At 31.2% G+C, this 17,311-nt stretch overlaps 1 protein-coding gene across 1 annotated transcript; it reads left to right on the top strand.

The window, feature by feature from the left end:
* Window positions 1-3,862: 3,862 nt before the first annotated feature.
* Window positions 3,863-11,404, top strand: LOC100780721 (rae1-like protein At1g80670-like). Its single transcript, NM_001255667.3, has 11 exons — window positions 3,863-4,216; window positions 4,313-4,399; window positions 4,730-4,807; window positions 5,054-5,247; window positions 6,522-6,663; window positions 7,562-7,642; window positions 7,860-7,988; window positions 8,090-8,167; window positions 8,636-8,707; window positions 10,427-10,507; window positions 10,863-11,404. The coding sequence occupies exons 1-11, from the start codon at window positions 4,166-4,168 to the stop codon at window positions 10,911-10,913; spliced, it is 1,044 nt and encodes a 347-aa protein (NP_001242596.2). The 5' UTR covers window positions 3,863-4,165; the 3' UTR covers window positions 10,914-11,404.
* Window positions 11,405-17,311: the final 5,907 nt, after the last annotated feature.

Raw genomic sequence — 17,311 nt, 5'->3', positions numbered from 1 at the left:
TATTTTGGATATGATTGTTCACTTATGATTTTCCTTTTACTCATTTTGATTGTGTTCTTTATTGTTTCAACCACGGAGGGGGGTTGATTGTGGCCATCAATGACTAAAACTATCCTAACTAGAACCATATTTGATGGAGTTCCCAAAAATTTTTATACATTTAAGCAACCCACCATGGCTATAGCGAGATCCACCTTCTAGTTTCTTACTTTACTTTTTGAAAGCAAGTGTTAAGGTCTTTTTCTATTTTTTATTTTAAAAAATAAATTGAAATACTTGGTATACCTGATAATTGGACAATTATAGATCATTTTCTTTCTTTGTTCACCGGAGAAGCCATCAACATAAAAACATTGAATGGTGACTTAAAGAGGTAAAAAGAAAAAAAAATCATTGACAAATAGATTCTTTGACTTGACTTATAGCGCCAAACTCACTTATGTCACATGGATTTACCACGTCATCATCAATGGAAACAACACAACAGATGCTTAACCGTTTAACTTTGTCCTCAACATTTGCACATTTTGTGAATTAAATTGATTGTTTAAAAATGTAGAAACTAAATTATTAGCAATACATAGTTTAGAGACTAAATAAGCTAGTTACCCTTTTTTCTTTCAATTTTGGGTTATTTTATAATATATATATATATATATATATAATTCCTTTATAATTTCAATAAAACATATTTTATTATTATTTTTTATTTTTGTGAAAATAAAAAAACAAAAACCACACAAAGTAAATCGACCCTCGATTATCCTACCCACTTTAGTTTTATCTCAACAATAACAATTACCAACACTTTATCTTGATAATCCTTGTTGATTACTTGCTGTTAATTTTAATTTAAAAATTACCATCTATCCATATTATTATATCTAAATTTTACCGTAATCAAATCAATCTCCTTCTTAAAAAATTGGGTAAATAGTCACTTTTGTCCATGAATGTGTAATTCACTGACAAATGTATCTTTGAAAGATAAAAATACAAAATTTAGTCCCTAAAAGTGTAAAAAGTGCGAGAAATATATCTGACCGTTAACTTCCTTCTGTCACCGTTAATAAAATAGTCTACTTGTCATAGAGGGACAAATTTGTCATTGAAATGATTGCAAACGTGACTATCTCTAAGGACATATTTGTCATATAATATTTTCTGACTTTTCGTCTTCCCACCCCACTGACAAATGCGTCCCTGAGAGATGAAAATATAAAATTTAGTCCCCGAAAATGTAAAAAGTGTGACAAATATATCCAAACGTTAATAGTAGATTGTGACTAATTATTAAAATTTGAAAAAAATTTATAATGATTAGGATTTTTTTTTAATAAACTCATAAATTACATTGAGTCTAAAAGAAAAAAGAATACTCGTTTTATAAACTATAAAAAATATTTTTACACTCCTATGCTTGATGAAAGGTTCAAATAAAAGAAATGCTTATTATAAAATATTATAATTAAATTAGATCCATGAATAATTTTTAGGGAAAATTGTAATTGCAATGACATTTTTTATTTGAAAAAACAATCACCTCCTTTAGAATGATTTTTTTTAAGGTTATGATTTTTTAAACGATTAGTCAATAAAAAATAATTGTGTATGATTTAAAAAAATAATTTAAAAATCAACTAACTTTTATTACTATAATTTGTAATTTGATGTCATTGTATATACTAATAGATATTCATATTTTATTATGAAAAATTATAAAAAAATTAAATAAATATTGTTTAATTGTACAGAAACAATGATTTTCTTATCGTTTTACAATAAAATTTATTTTTTTTATGTGTTGATAACATTTATTCAAGAATTACCAACCAAATGATTGATTTTTTTTTGGTAGTTGAAGAAAAGTAAGAAGAATTCACCAAAACAATAAAAATTTACTTCCATTGATAATATTTTATGTATGTTTCAACCGTTGATGAAGCTTGAAAATTATATAATGGAAACAAACACTTACCAGTGTGATATAACTCTCCCAAAATTTTGTTGCAATCATTATAAAATTTTCAAAATTATAATAATTAGTCACAATCTATTGTTAACGTCCAGAAATATTTATCGCATTTTTTACACTTCCAGAGACTAAATTTTGTATTTTTATCTTTTAGGGACGCATTTGTCAGCAGAGTGGGAAAATAAAAAGTCAAAAAAATATTATATGACAAATATGAGCAATTAGAGATAGATGACTACCTTGACAATCGTTTGAGTGATAAACTCGTCTCTGTGTGTCACATATGCTATTTTATTAACGGTGACGGACGAAAGTTAACAATCGGATGTATTTATCGCACTTTTTACATTTTCGAGTGCTAAATTTTAGGGGGTGTTTGGTTTGGTTATTTTCTGTTTTCATTTTAACTGGAAATAGAAAATGGTGATAGAAATGTGTTTGGTTGGATTTCTGTTTTCATTTTTAGTGAAAATATTTTCCCAAACGAACCAAAAACTGGAAACAATAAAATCTCGTTTTCAGTTGAAACCTAGAATCTCATTCTTGGTAAAATGAAAACGCGGTGACAAGAAGTGTAATTTTAAGCAAATCTAAAAATACATTTCCTTTTGAAAACACATTTTCGATGTTTTTATTTCTTGAAAGCAGAAAACAAGAAGTCAAACCAACACATGTTTTCAGAATTCTAATCTTTTGAAAATGAAAACATTTTTCAGAAAATGAAAACAGGAAATAAAAACAGAAAATGAAAATGAAAACCAAACACACCCTTATATATTCATCTTTCAGCGACACATTTGTCAGCAATTATTAGGGGTGGGTAAGCGGGCCGGCCCGCCCCACATAAGGCCTGCCCGTATAAGTCCGTATTGGCAGTGGACCGGGCTAGTCCGCCCCGCTTCTTACATGGACCAAATAAATTGGTCCGCCCCCGCCCCGCGGGTCAAACAAGTCGGTCCGCGAGCCTATTTTTAAAAGAATTTCAATTTTAATAAAAATACAATATAATCAAATCAAGTTCAATACATATGTAAATAAAATCTTAATAATTAGTCAATTACATCACTAAAATAAATAATGTATTAACAAAAGAAAATCCAACTAATAAATCTAAAATATAAAATTTAAACATCTCCAACAATAAATGATTTCATATTTGAAGTAGCTTGAGCCTTCTCCATCTCCACATTTAAGAGTACAACAACAATGAATCAGCCCCAACAAAAATAGGATAAAAACAAATTATAGAGAGAAAAGAGATGTACTCTGCGTGGTGGCGCGGTGATGGGCTGTGGTGTGTCGCGTGATGCGTGAATGTGAGTCGCGTTTTGTTTTTCCTTGCAAAGGAAAAAGTCATATGACTTGCGTGCATGCATGACTGTGTGGTGGAGAAAAACCGTGAGGAGAAAAAGTGTTATAATGATAACTCTTAAATATGATGTGAACTATTTTTTTATAATAAAAATATATTGAAATATCTTTAAAAATATTTATTTAACAATTATTTAGCTTAAATGATAAGAATTAATATTTTTAGTATTTATGGCTTACAACTATGAAAAGGATAGATTAAAAGAGAAAAAGATCGAGAAAATATTTTATCACTTATTTTTTTAGCATGTTATCACTTATCTTATTTATCTTAATATTTTTTATTTTTGTTATCTTTTATTTTTCTTATCTTATCTTTTTTATCTTTATCATCTTTTAATTTAAATTTTTTATTTTTAAATTTTTATCTTATATAATATATTTATTTATATGTTATTTTAAAGAAAAGTTTAAAGTGAAAAAGAGAAAATCAGGGCCACATAAATCAAACCCTAACAATTATTTATTCAAGGACAAGTGATCATTTATCCTAAAAAATTACCAATATTATTAAAAGATATTGTAAAAAACCCTAAACGGTCTACTGAGCATTGGTCCACTACTCCCAAGTCCTAACCCCCTCTGCCAATTTCAACGGCGAACTCCCTCATTCCTCCGCTGCCATCTCCGTTCGACGCTCTATCTGATTAGCGGATAGCGAAAATCCTAAGCAAAATATTATACCGTGTTCTTTAGCGTGACCCACCTTCGTAAATAAAAACCCTATGCAACTGCACTATTCTCGTGTTCGCTTTAAATCAAACCGCTCATTCTCCTCAATCATACCTCAATCTCTCTCTCTTTCTCTTTCTGATCACAATGTCGACCTTTGGCGCCGCGGCGAATACGAATCCCAACAAATCCTACGAGGTAATGTTGTTCTTGAACGTGGAATCTGTCGCATACATTTTTTCGTTTTTTTTTTCTTTTTGTTTTTCTCTGAATAATGAAAATTGAAAATTTCAGGTAGCCCAACCACCCTCTGATTCTATTTCGAGTCTTTGTTTCAGTCCCAAGGCCAATTTCCTCGTCGCTACTTCATGGGACAACCAGGTTTCCCTTCTCTCGATTTTATTTTTCTTTTTTTGTTAATTTTTTGTTTATATATCAAATACTGAATACAGAACAAGAAACCAACCCATAGGATTGGGGCAGTGGTGCAAGGCCCCTCTGCATTCACATGGGGGGACACTCTATTTAGCGGGATAACCCATATTTGATTCCAATCATGTGTAAAATTCCCTTGGCGAGCGTTAGTCTTTGACCAAATGGGTTAGGAGACACCACCCGGGACTAAAAAATAAGAACAAGAAACCCTAAATACTAAACCTTCTTTATCACAAGTTTGTTCTTTTTCTGACAATGTCTCTAACTTGATGATAGGTGCGGTGTTGGGAGATAACAAGGAATGGGACTGTTGTCAACAGCACTCCCAAGGCTTCGATTTCTCATGAACAACCGGTAACGAATTTGGTTTTGAATTTGAATTCCAATATGTTTTATCAGAAAAAAAAGGGTTTTTGTTGTTTTTTGAGACTGAAGTGGCATTGATGCTGCACTTTTTTAAACCTAGGGGGCATTTGGTAGGGGAGAAATATTTAGTTTCCTAGGATTTGTAGATTGGGAATCTACATTTACCATGTTTGGTATCAATTTTAAAAAATGACATTCCCGATGTTTTGTTTTGTTTTGTTTTGTTGTTTGAAGGTTTTGTGCTCCGCTTGGAAGGATGATGGAACAACAGTTTTTTCTGGGGGCTGTGACAAGCAGGTCAAGATGTGGCCACTAACATCTGGTGGGCAGCCAATGACTGTTGCGATGCATGATGCTCCTGTGAAAGATATTGCGTGGATACCGGAGATGAATCTTTTAGCTTCTGGAAGCTGGGACAAGACCCTGAAGTATGCATGTTGATTCTTATTTTTTTTTTTGTTTACAGTGTAAAAAGGGTTTAGTGATGTTGTGTTACTGGTAAAAGTGTGAATTTAGAGTATGGTTACATTGTGTCTTTTCTAGCATGTATGAGCTAGGGCATGATAGAACCTGTGGTTCTGTTGTTGATGCAGAAAAGGATTTAGTAAGGGAAGAGGACTTGGAACTAAAAGGGACTACTATATGGAAGATATATTCTTGAAGAATAGCATGTTTGGTAATGTATTTATTTTGGAAAATAACCAGGGTTTCTTTCGGAAAGGTTGTAAAAAAATCAATTGTTTGTCCAAAATGAGGTGAACTAAATACTCACTAAGAGGGGGGCCCTGGATTGAGTTAGCTGAGGTGGCAGGTGGTTCATATTTTAGGGAAATGATTTAGGAGGCTGTGTGTGCATGGGAGAGGGTATATGAACATTGCAGTTTGTTAGGTTAGGTCATAGGTGTATAAATGGGAAAATAATATTTCTCCCTGAGGAGTGTGGGCTTTGGTCTTTCCTTTGTTGCTATAGAAGTGTATGTTTTTACAAGTTTTTAAAAGTCTCCCTAAACTATGATTGTATTCTGGGTTCCTATGAGGGCCCAATTCAGATGAACATCATTCTAGCCTGTAGACGAATCACAGAGCTTTTTAAAATGTGAAAGAAGTCAAAGAACATAACTCTACATTATGTGTATAAATTACATAAGCAAAATATAACATATTCTATGATCAGGTGAAAAAGTTTTTTTTGTGTTTGGGTCACAGAAACTACATCTGTTTGGGCCACACATTTCTGTTAATGTGTTGGTGAGGTGGCCGTTTATTGCATGCTCAATCGATATATTGTAGTGTGCTTGTGTTCATTTAGGATAGGAAGCATACAAATAAAAGAGTTGTGCTTATATCTAAAAAGTATATCTTAGAAAGGGTGGATTCATTTGGTTACACTTTCTGTCTTTTCATAAGTTGCTGAAAGAGAAGTGTCAATAGATGTAATAAAACCATTTTATGTGTCTTGCCAAATATTTAATTTATGACAAGAACCTTTCATGAGCTGTTTTCCTTTTGTTTTTATCTTTAATAGGAAGTTTATGATTGTCTATTTGGTAACACTGTGACACTTGCTATGAAAACTTCTAGAATTTTGGTAAAAAAATGGCATTTTCTGTACTAATTCCTTTTCTTGGTATCTGTCTGGCAGGTTATGTTGAAGTTTTAACTACTTAACAAATTGTTTTATGATTTATTTTCTTTATTTTAGGTATTGGGATACTAGGCAGTCAAATCCAGTGCATACTCAACAACTTCCTGATCGCTGTTATGCAATAACAGTGAAACATCCTCTGATGGTAGTGGGAACTGCGGATAGAAATCTGATTGTCTTCAACCTGCAAAGTCCTCAGGTGATATTTCATTTTTTCTAAAATCTTTTCATGTTGTTGCTTGTAACCTTGTATGCAATAATAGATTTGTTTCATTATGTAAATTATGATTTTTTTGCTCAAGAGAAGAAATTTCAACCAGAAATTCTATTACCAGTATCTAACTTGAGTAACATTAGTGCTACTGTGTAATTTTGTTAAATCTTGTGAAATGTGCATTATCTGTTTTTGCTCTTTGCAAGTGTAATCAGTGGTTTATATTTTATAAAATATAAGAACTTGGATAACAAACTATGATTTTTTACAATCCTTTTGATTCCTGCACTTTAGAAGTGCATGATCCATTTTAAAGGAACTGGATCCTGTTCAGCACCAGGAATGCATGCATTAAATTTTACTTAGTGTCTAACTATAAACTATCTTCATAACTAAACCAACACCATGGGGAGTACATTCTATCTCTTTAAGGAATAAGGAGTGAGCAAATAAGAGAAAATATAGAATTTATCACAGACGCCAAGGCTGCTTATTGAAGAAATCTAGAAAATATAAAGCAAAGTAATGAACTCATTGAACGTGTAACCCAAACTGAATATGAATGCCATATTTAACATTTTTTTTATTTGTATGGTTATATATGTATAATATATATATATATATATATATATATGTATGTATATATATATATATATATATGTATATTTATTTATTTATATAGATAGATATTTTTTTTATCCAACTTTACTAGTCACTCACGTGATTTGTTTGTATTCATCTGTTCTACTCTTTCTGATTTTCCATGATTTTGACAAGGAGAAATTAAGAAGCATTGATTTCATGTTAACATTTGAGGGCTATTGATTCAAATAAATATCAATATTATATGTTTTTCTTCTAATTTATATTGAAATCCCAACAGACTGAATACAAGAGAATTGTATCTCCCCTGAAATATCAGACCAGATCTGTTGCTGCTTTTCCAGATCAACAAGGTTTTTTGGTATGTATTCAGCTCTCAATTACATTAATACTCTTGTAGAAGTCCTAATTGTTGCCTTCTTTATTTTATTTAATCTCATTACAGCTATGATATGGGGCAATTCTTATCACTATTGGTCAAATCCCTTGCTGTATATTCACTTAAAACATTATGTTTTGGCTCCAAAAATTCGAATTGCTGGCATTATGGAGTATTGACTATATTGTTTCTCTTGTAGGTTGGCTCCATAGAAGGAAGGGTTGGGGTACATCACCTGGATGATGCACAGCAAAACAAGAATTTTACTTTTAAATGCCACAGAGAGAACAATGAGATATATTCAGTCAACTCCTTAAATTTCCATCCGGTAGTACATGATATAATATCAAAATTACTTAAATGTATTTTCAAGTTGTGGATTTAATATTCTTTTATGTAATCTTATTTTGTTTATGTCTTTGCATTTAGGTACATCACACTTTTGCAACTGCTGGATCTGATGGTGCTTTTAATTTCTGGGATAAAGACAGTAAACAGAGACTCAAGGTTCCTGCTTTCTCTAATTAATACACTCTTCTCACCTGTCCTTTCCTTCTGAAACTGATCTTTGGAATTTCCAAAACATACTTGTGTTTTTTTTTTATTTTTTGTATTATGTAGAAGCTTTTGATTCTCTGTTTCATAGTAGGACCTATCTGTATGTATAGCTAAACACCTGGTAACCAAAATATTGTTGTTACTCTACTTTCTAGTCATTTTAATAATTTTTAAGGGGGGGAGTGGGGCACTTGGTCTCTATTTTGCCTGTTATCACTCAATGGAAAATGGAAGGATGAATCCCTTTATCCGATTTGGATGGTTGTGTTTCTTTTCGGGTTCTTAAAGCCCTGATTACTGTGTTGATCATGTATGAAGATCTTGAAAGTAATATGCTGTGTTCTATCTGCCTTAAATCCTTTTGAAGTATTTGTTGTTTATTGTCATTTGCTTATAAGATTTTAATATGTTTTTCAGGCTATGCAAAGGTGTAGTCAGCCCATACCTTGCAGTACATTTAATAATGATGGTTCCATATTTGCTTATGCGGTATGTTCCATTTGCTGTTTTCTCAAACCATACTTATTTACTTATGCAGTTTTATATTTTTTGCTTCATTTCTTATGACACTCGTCCATAAATAAGGAAACCTACATTTGTTGGTGTATAAGATCTGCATGAGATGCTTTTTTTGCCTCTATAATTGAAGTCACCTCTTCTCTTGCTCGCTCTCACTCTATGCTTTGTGCATGCATGACAAATATTATACAAACACGTACTGCAATGTCCCAACTTTAAACCATTTCTGATGTTAAATATTATGTTGTGGGGGGAAGCTTTTGCTGATAAAAAAAATGTTGTGGGGGGAAGCTTTATGATGCTTTTCAAAATGTTGATGATAAATATAGCAAGTTACATATTTACATCATAAGCAAATAACCAAGAGAGAAATGCTAGCAACACTTTTTTTAGTACACTGTTCATTATTTGGTGAACATCACATTAATTCCACTAAATATAGGGAGTAGGACCTGCATGTTTTAGTAGATTCCATGTGAATTTCCGTGTATTATGTTTTACAAACATTAAGAAATAAATTGTTTATATGTGCTATCAGTTCCTAGTTATAAAATGGATTGTCAAAGTATTTCAAAATATTGATTCATATATATCAATGTGCCCCCATTTTGTTAAAAAACTTCATGCTTGTTATTTTCATTTCTTGAATGGATTCTCAATCCTTGTCCCTCTACCTCCTGTTCCATGCTTGTCCTAGTCATTTTTCAAAATTAATTATAAGGGATTGGGAGTTAGTTATTATGATGCTCTCCATAGAAGGCACAGTTGGGTGTGTTTGGTTTAGAGGATGGAGATAGAGAGGATGGAAATAGAAGAGAAAATTTTGAATTGAAGTAGAGTGAAAAAGGTGTGGGTCCCACAAAAAAAGTACAAAATTTCTCCAATATTATTTTCTCTTCATTCTGAACACACCCTTAAATATGCTTATCAGTGTAGTCAATTTGACCATTGGTTCAAGTGTCAAGGAGCTTGGTTCTCCTTAAGTAAAAAGTCTTGGGTTCAAATTTTGTGAACGGATAAAATAGGCACTGGGGTCTGGGAGGACTTTGCCTGTTTAAACAAATCCACCTAGTTCAACTCAGTTGTCATGATTAGTCAAATGCCCAAAGTGGCTCTTGGATGCTAAGGGTTTAGGACCCAAAAGAAATTGATTAATTCAGTCCTTGAATTTAAATTGATAAATTGAATGTTCAATACTTAAGCCAACAGATTAGTCAGTTGCCAAAGTTGCTTTTAAATGTTCAATACTTATAATTCATATAAATTTTTTCCTCTTTAAGCCAACATATTATGTATGCTACTAAAATTGATGTTGGGAAAAGGATGAGGTATTGACTTGTGTATTGAAAATTTAAAATGTTAATTGTTGAATTTAAGGACTTTATTGAGAATGTGTGCATATTCTCGTCTCCCTTTTGAGTGTGTAGCACACAATGCAGGTGTCTTTAAAACAGTATGAAATGAATTGCCAAAATCTCATCTGCCACATGATGTTTAGGGTTAAATTGTCAGTTTTATGCATATAGTATGCGGCTTATGCTTAACTCCATTTTAAGTTTTGTGAGTTTCATTCTTCAATTTCATGAACTTGCTTAAAAAATATGTAAAGTTAGTTTGTTTTTTGTGGACACATTGACGTGACCCTTTCTGTTTAATTATTTGGCTCTGAAACCTTGTTCATTTCTGTAGGTTTGTTATGATTGGAGCAAAGGTGCAGAAAATCACAATCCAGCTACAGCAAAGAACTACATATATTTGCACTTACCACAGGTATGCTTCTGTATACGACATGCATGTTTAAGTAAGACTAGTAACCTTTCCAGTTCCCATGAACATATTTAACAACTCATTGAATGCGGCTGAACTAACGAAACAGAATGGGAACAATTGTTATTCTTTCATTTGGAATACAATTAAATAATGATTGATATGCTTCATCATAAGATTTTACTTGTCTCTTCATCTCTTGAACAACCTGCATTTAAAGAGGGTACACCAAATAAGAAATCAAGCAGAGGGCTAAGGGCTGCTTCATTCGTGTCGTGTTCATATTTACTAGTGTTTATTCCATTTTTTCCATTCAACAATGAGAATTTAGGAGTAACCTTTTTTCACATGTGAACAGGAGTCTGAGGTTAAAGGCAAGCCACGAGCTGGAGCAACGGGTAGAAAGTGAAATTTCGTGCTGAAGATCCATTTTGTTTTGGTGCAGAGAGATTTTGAAACTGGAATTAAAAGATCGGTCATTTAATGTTTTTTTTATAGAACAGCTATAATGAGAAGATTGTAATTCTTACTTTGATTTTTTTATTCTAAAATTTTATCTTTAGGTTTACCCAATTTTCTATTAGGCTGTTGCTTATTTTATCTTTTACAGTTTATGTTGATGGGTCATGATATCTTACCCTCTATTTGTTACGGATTAAATACAGTAGAAATAAAGAAGAGGATGAGGAAATAGAGTGGAGAGATAAAACTCATCTTGTCTGGTATTTAATAAAATAGTATGGAAATAAATAAATAGATTGTGACAAAAAATTTCACTGTTAGAGGGTAAAAATGCAGTCGATATGTGGAGAGTATAAATTGGGAGAGGTGAGGAGAGATGAGATAGTATTTTTTTTTTAATTTCTTTTTCTCTTTCTCCCAACAATTTTTAATTTTTGCTGAATAATGAAAATCTACTTTATTTTCAATTTATTATATTCTTTTATTTCTATTCATCCTATTTCTTTTTTTCTTACTAAACTCATCTACATAATTGCTTCCATAGGAAAGTGAGAATCTTATTTATTTTATTTTATTTTAAGAAAGTTAATGTGGTTAAAATATCACATTTATTTTATTAAATTATTTGTTATGATAATTAAATTAAGAATATTTTATAACTAATTAAATAAATTTTATTTATCCTTAGTAATCATGATTCTTAACAATCATATTCTGAGTATGATTTTTTTTAATCAAACACCTTAATGATAAAATGTCTCATCATGTTTATGTTTGTACTTTGTAGGCCAATCCTGTTTGCTATTGGTTGCGCGTATTTTGAGTTTGGCCTTTAACGTGTAATGTATACGTTCATTTGTACTTTGTACGTTCATTTTGTGTTTGTGTATGTTTGGCCGAAAGATCGTAGCTCAGCTGTTAGCCTGTTAGCATATATACTTCCATGTTTCGTATGCTTGGATTAACCGGTAGTAAAATTGATTTTGAATGAAATTAATTTTATATAATTAATTTTGATTAAAATTAATTCTAAAATATGATTTATATTTGGATGTTTTATTATAAAATAAAGTTAAAAATAAAATTCAATATAATTTTTTTATATTAAATGCAAAAATTAATCTAAGCTGCTTCAACCTAAAATTAATTTTGAACACAATTAATTTTAAATTTTTTTCTAGCATGAAATCAAACATATGGAAAAAAATATCTGAAACAATTTTAAACTCAATCAATTCTTGAATATGAAATCAAATACCTAAGTGAATATTGGAATTAGTGGAATTAATATACGTAACACGTACCATCTTTTAAGGACTCATTTAGTGGTCACGGTACTATACGCTAGGATACAATATTGAGAGTAGGATAAAGACAAGATAACATAATAAGCTATCATCCTATCCAATATTAGTGCACACCAGATTAAAAACCAAATAACCATAAGGGATAATATGAATTATGTTCAAATGAAAAACAAAGATATTGTTTCGTCAAAATTACATATATTTTTTTTTTAAAAAATTAAATTTTAATTTATTTTTATAAACTATGGAATTATAAAATATATTTTATTTATGTGTTGTTATTTTCTTAAAATTATAAACAAATTATATCATTTTTTAAAACTTTTAATTTTTAGTCAATTTTTCTTTATAAAATATTTGAATAATAATTATTTAAATTTTAATATTTTTATTAATAATATAATTAAAATTTATGTGCTAAAATTATTATAAACTTATAAATTTATGTGCTAAAATTATTTTAAAATACACACGCTGATATAAGTTACTTTTCCTAAAATTATAAAAAATGATATAAGTTTTATAAAATTACAATTATTTGTCAAATATTTTTCTTTAAAAATACTGAATATAATTATTTAATTTTTAATATTTTATTTAATAATAAAATTTAAATTTACGTGACAAAATTATTATAAAATATTTATAAAATTTAAGATTCTGTTAAAAATAATATAATATATACAAATGGTTATATATATATATATATATATATATATATATATATATATTATAAATTAATATATTGCCATATATTATATGTACTATCTATACATCTGATATAGTTTTTTCCATAAAAATTATATACACAAATTTTGTGTTTTTGGTTGAATATTTTAATAATAATTGTATATATAATTATATATGAATAATTATGATAATATTCAATATATATATAGAGACTTAGATTCTCTACGACACAACAACCCCTGTAACAACATTTTAACCTTTCATAATTAAACATATAAATATTTTTTTATACTCCTATTTTAATAACCATTAGATTTAAACATAATGTTCAAAATCACAACTCTAAGGACAATATGGCTACTGACAATCCACACATGAGAGAGAGAGGGGGGGAGCTTATTCTATCTTATCGATCTTAATCCGACTCTCCCCTCATATAAGAAATACCCTAAAGCAACACGACAAGATAAGTGATACGATAGAACTATCATATATTATTGGTGTAACAAACAATAGTTTATAACGTGACAGGATAGTTATCCTATCCTATCATATCTTGGCCACCAAACAAGCCTTAATACAACTAATTTTAAAAGGAAATCTTGCTTGTGAAAATCAACCTCTCCACTAATTCAAGTTATGTATTGAATGGGCGCCACTAAATTCTTTGATTATCAATAAATTTTTTCAGACCACCGGGCTCTCTAAATTTAGTGCGAGCATGGAGGTGGATGGGACAACTTTATATGAAGGATTGTAAGAAATTTTATAATTCGTAGTTAAATAATATTGGTTATATATATATATATATATATATATATATATATATATATATATATATTTGATGCAAATGTGAGCTATATATTATATTATATTATATTATGTATCTGCATTGGAGTACTCAAATATTTTCTTCTTTTTGAATGTCTTCGGTCTTGGACATTATCTTCTTGAGTCTTTGGATTCTCCGTAGTCGTGGGAGTAGTTCTTGGCTATTCGGATGTCTAAAGGGTGGGGTATCTGCAGAATACACTCTGACGCTTAAGTTATGTCTCAGTGCAAATAGAATAATTAATGAACATAGTAAATGAGAGTGAATAGAATAATGCGTGTTACCTTGAGAATCCTATCCTTTATATACATATTTATACATACCTTAATGGGCCTTGGATCCATGGGTCCTTATGTTCAATTACCACTTTAGGTAATTTGTCCCTAATTGTCATTAGGGTGCTAATACAACTAAGTGACCATGAGTAGGGTGATTAAGAGTCAAGTAACAAGTCCTTTCTTTGAGGAGTACTCGGGTATTCATTCAAGCTGAATACCTGGGTCTAGAGCTACTCATTGGGGCGAAATCATATGGGCCTTTAGCTTAGCCGAATACCTGTGACTAGATTCCAAAAAGGGGGAGCAAAAGTATGGGGGTGTTCTGCCTAGCTAAATACATTTGATGCAAATGTGAGCTATATATTATATTATATTATGTATCTGCATTGGAGTACTCAAATATTTTCTTCTTTTCAAATGTCTTCGGTCTTGGACATTATCTTCTTGAGTCTTTGGACTCTCCGTAGTCGTGGGAGTAGTTCTTGGCTATTCGGATGTCTAAAGGGTGGGGTATCTGCAGAAGACACTCCGACGCTTAAGTTATGTCTCAGTGCAAATAGAATAATTAATGAGCATAGTAAATGAGAATGAATAGAATAATACGTGTTACCTTGAGAATCCTATCCTTTATATACATATTTATACATACCTTAATGGGCCTTGGATCCATGGGTCCTTATGTTCCATTACCATTTTAGGTAATTTGTCCCTAATTGTCATTAGGGTGCTAATACAACTAAGTGACCATCATTAGGGTGATTCAGAGTCAAGTAACAAGTCCCTTCTTTGAGGAGTACTCGGGTATTCATTCAAGCTGAATACCTGGGACTAAAGCTACTCATTGGGGTGAAATCATATGGGCCTTTAGCTTAGCCGAATACCTGTGACTAGATTCCAAAACGGGGGAGCAAAAGTATGGGGGTGTTCTGCCTAGCTAAATACATATATACTTGAGGTTTCCTGTTTTTAGAAGAGGAAGTATTTAGGAATTTGGCTAGTGTATTCAGCCTAGCTGAATACCTGGATACTTGAGGGATCCTAGGTCCTGGTCGAAAGGGTAATATGTTGTGATCGAGGGGGTCTTAAGTCGTGGCTAAGAGGATACTAGGTTGTGATTGTGGGGGTCTTAGGTCGTGGCCAAGAGGGTACTAAGTTGTGGCCGAGAGGGTTTTGGGCCATACCATTATATATTATATTATTAAATTTAGATGAGCTTAATAAGTGATCTAATTTTTGAGCCTATTAGACTATCAATAATTGGTTTGACTTTTTATTGAATTGCAATTGTGGTGAGTTGCGTAGGCAGGAAGGAGGTAAACAAGGACTGACCTAGACTAGGATGATTGGGGGGGGCCAACCACAAGAAATAAAACTCACCCTGCAACTATATACCATTGATTTTTATACAAAATATTTATAATTTGATGTTCCAATACGCTAATTCCATTAATAATTTATCAAAACACAAAACGCTTTTATTTTATGTTACAAAAATAATTAATAATTATTTATACTAATTTTTCAACAATTTTATTGTCAATAAAAAAAATTTATCTTTCATCTTATTATGAAGTTTAGTCTTATTACTAAAACATTAAATATAAAATATGAAAAATTAGAAATATCTTTATTTCGTGCAGTGCCTTTCAGCCTTTGCCTCTTGTCAATGTCAGCTCATAAAAATAGTAGCCTATTAATTTTTCAATTTGGAAAAATAATTTGGGGGGGCCATATGTGAGTCCGTCCTTGGGGGTAAGTGACAGAAGAGATGAGAAGAGGGTAAGCAGAAAACTATTTCCAGAAGAATAATTTCAAATGAGAATAAATTAGAAGGGTGTTTCGAAGAAAACATTAAAATAAAAAGAAAAGAGAAGTATATTTATTAAATAGTTTAATGTTTATGAATGAATAGTGTAAAATTTACATTGTCATTCAATCATAAATAACAATTTAAATTATTTTAAGATGATTATTTTAAAAGTAAATAAATTTATTATATGTGATAGATTATGATTGAATGACAGTATAATTTTTTTATATTGTCACACTACTAAAAAAACTCTTTTCTACGACGCAGTATCTATGACGGTCGTTAAAAAACCATCTTTGATTGTATAATAATGACAATTTTGTAGATATCATGAATGTTTCAAAGACAGTGATCATGGAACCGTGTTTGAATACTTCAAAACAAAGACGGTTTTCCTAAAACCGCCTTTGAATGCTTATTATATTTTTAATTTCTCACTTTCTCTCTCTTTTATCGGGTAGCGTACCCTCTCTCTCTCTCTCTCTCTCTCTCTCTCATTCTGTCGTTCCTTCTTCGTCGCCTCGGCTTCTTCGTCGTGGTGCTGAGGGAGCTCACGGCGGCTTGACTTCTTCGTTGTGTCACTCTCTCTGTATTTTTCTTCTCACACAATAGTTAGTATCCCTGGTTAGAAACAAACCATACTCACTATCTCTTTTTCTCTCTATCTCTCTCAGATTCCTACATTTTCTTAGCTTCGGCGCCGAAAAACCATAAGATCTGCACCATCGCTGGAATCAACCTCAACGATGGATGCGTGCTGTTAGGAATAAAGAAATAACATAAGATCTGAGGGAAAAAACACAAAATTGTGCCAAGCGAGAGAGTTAATGAAAGGAAGAATAACGCTTGAAAGGTTTTGACTTTTGAGGTAAGGCTATTAAACCACCAAGCTTTTGATTATTGCTTTTTTCATTTTCTCTCCTATGAATTTCGTTTTCCTTCGTAACCCGTGACTAACTGGAACTATGAAACAGTAGCATTTTTGCATGCACTGTGTGAGGTAAAACTATAGAGTATACTATTCTATTGAGGATTAAACTTGAAAATTCCAGAAGCACTGTGTGAACGTTCTGGAAGAAGATAAAGTCGCTACAGTATAAATAAGCTTGCAAGATGTTTGTAAAAATGCTACAACGAGGAAAATAGTTAGTTTCCAAATGTTGTTCTCTGATTAGTGGAATTTTTGGTATATATCATGTATTAGTTCATAATAGAAGTTAATAGTGTGAAGATGAGAATGAGGGCCGATGAAAATAGTTAGTTTAATAACATTGTTTTATGTGCATATCTTCAACTTTTGAAATTGAAAATTTAAAGGTCACATAGATGAGGGATGAGTATTTTCCTCCAAAGGAAGATGCAATTTTGCAGAATGAAATGCCAACAAACCTTTATATCTTTGTTATTGGTGCTACAGTAAGAATCTAC

Source organism: Glycine max, chromosome 1 (genome assembly GCF_000004515.6).
Source record: "Glycine max cultivar Williams 82 chromosome 1, Glycine_max_v4.0, whole genome shotgun sequence".
NCBI lineage: Eukaryota > Viridiplantae > Streptophyta > Magnoliopsida > Fabales > Fabaceae > Glycine > Glycine max.
The sequence above is the reverse complement of the archived record's forward strand: the minus strand, read 5'-3'. Positions and strand labels throughout refer to the sequence as shown.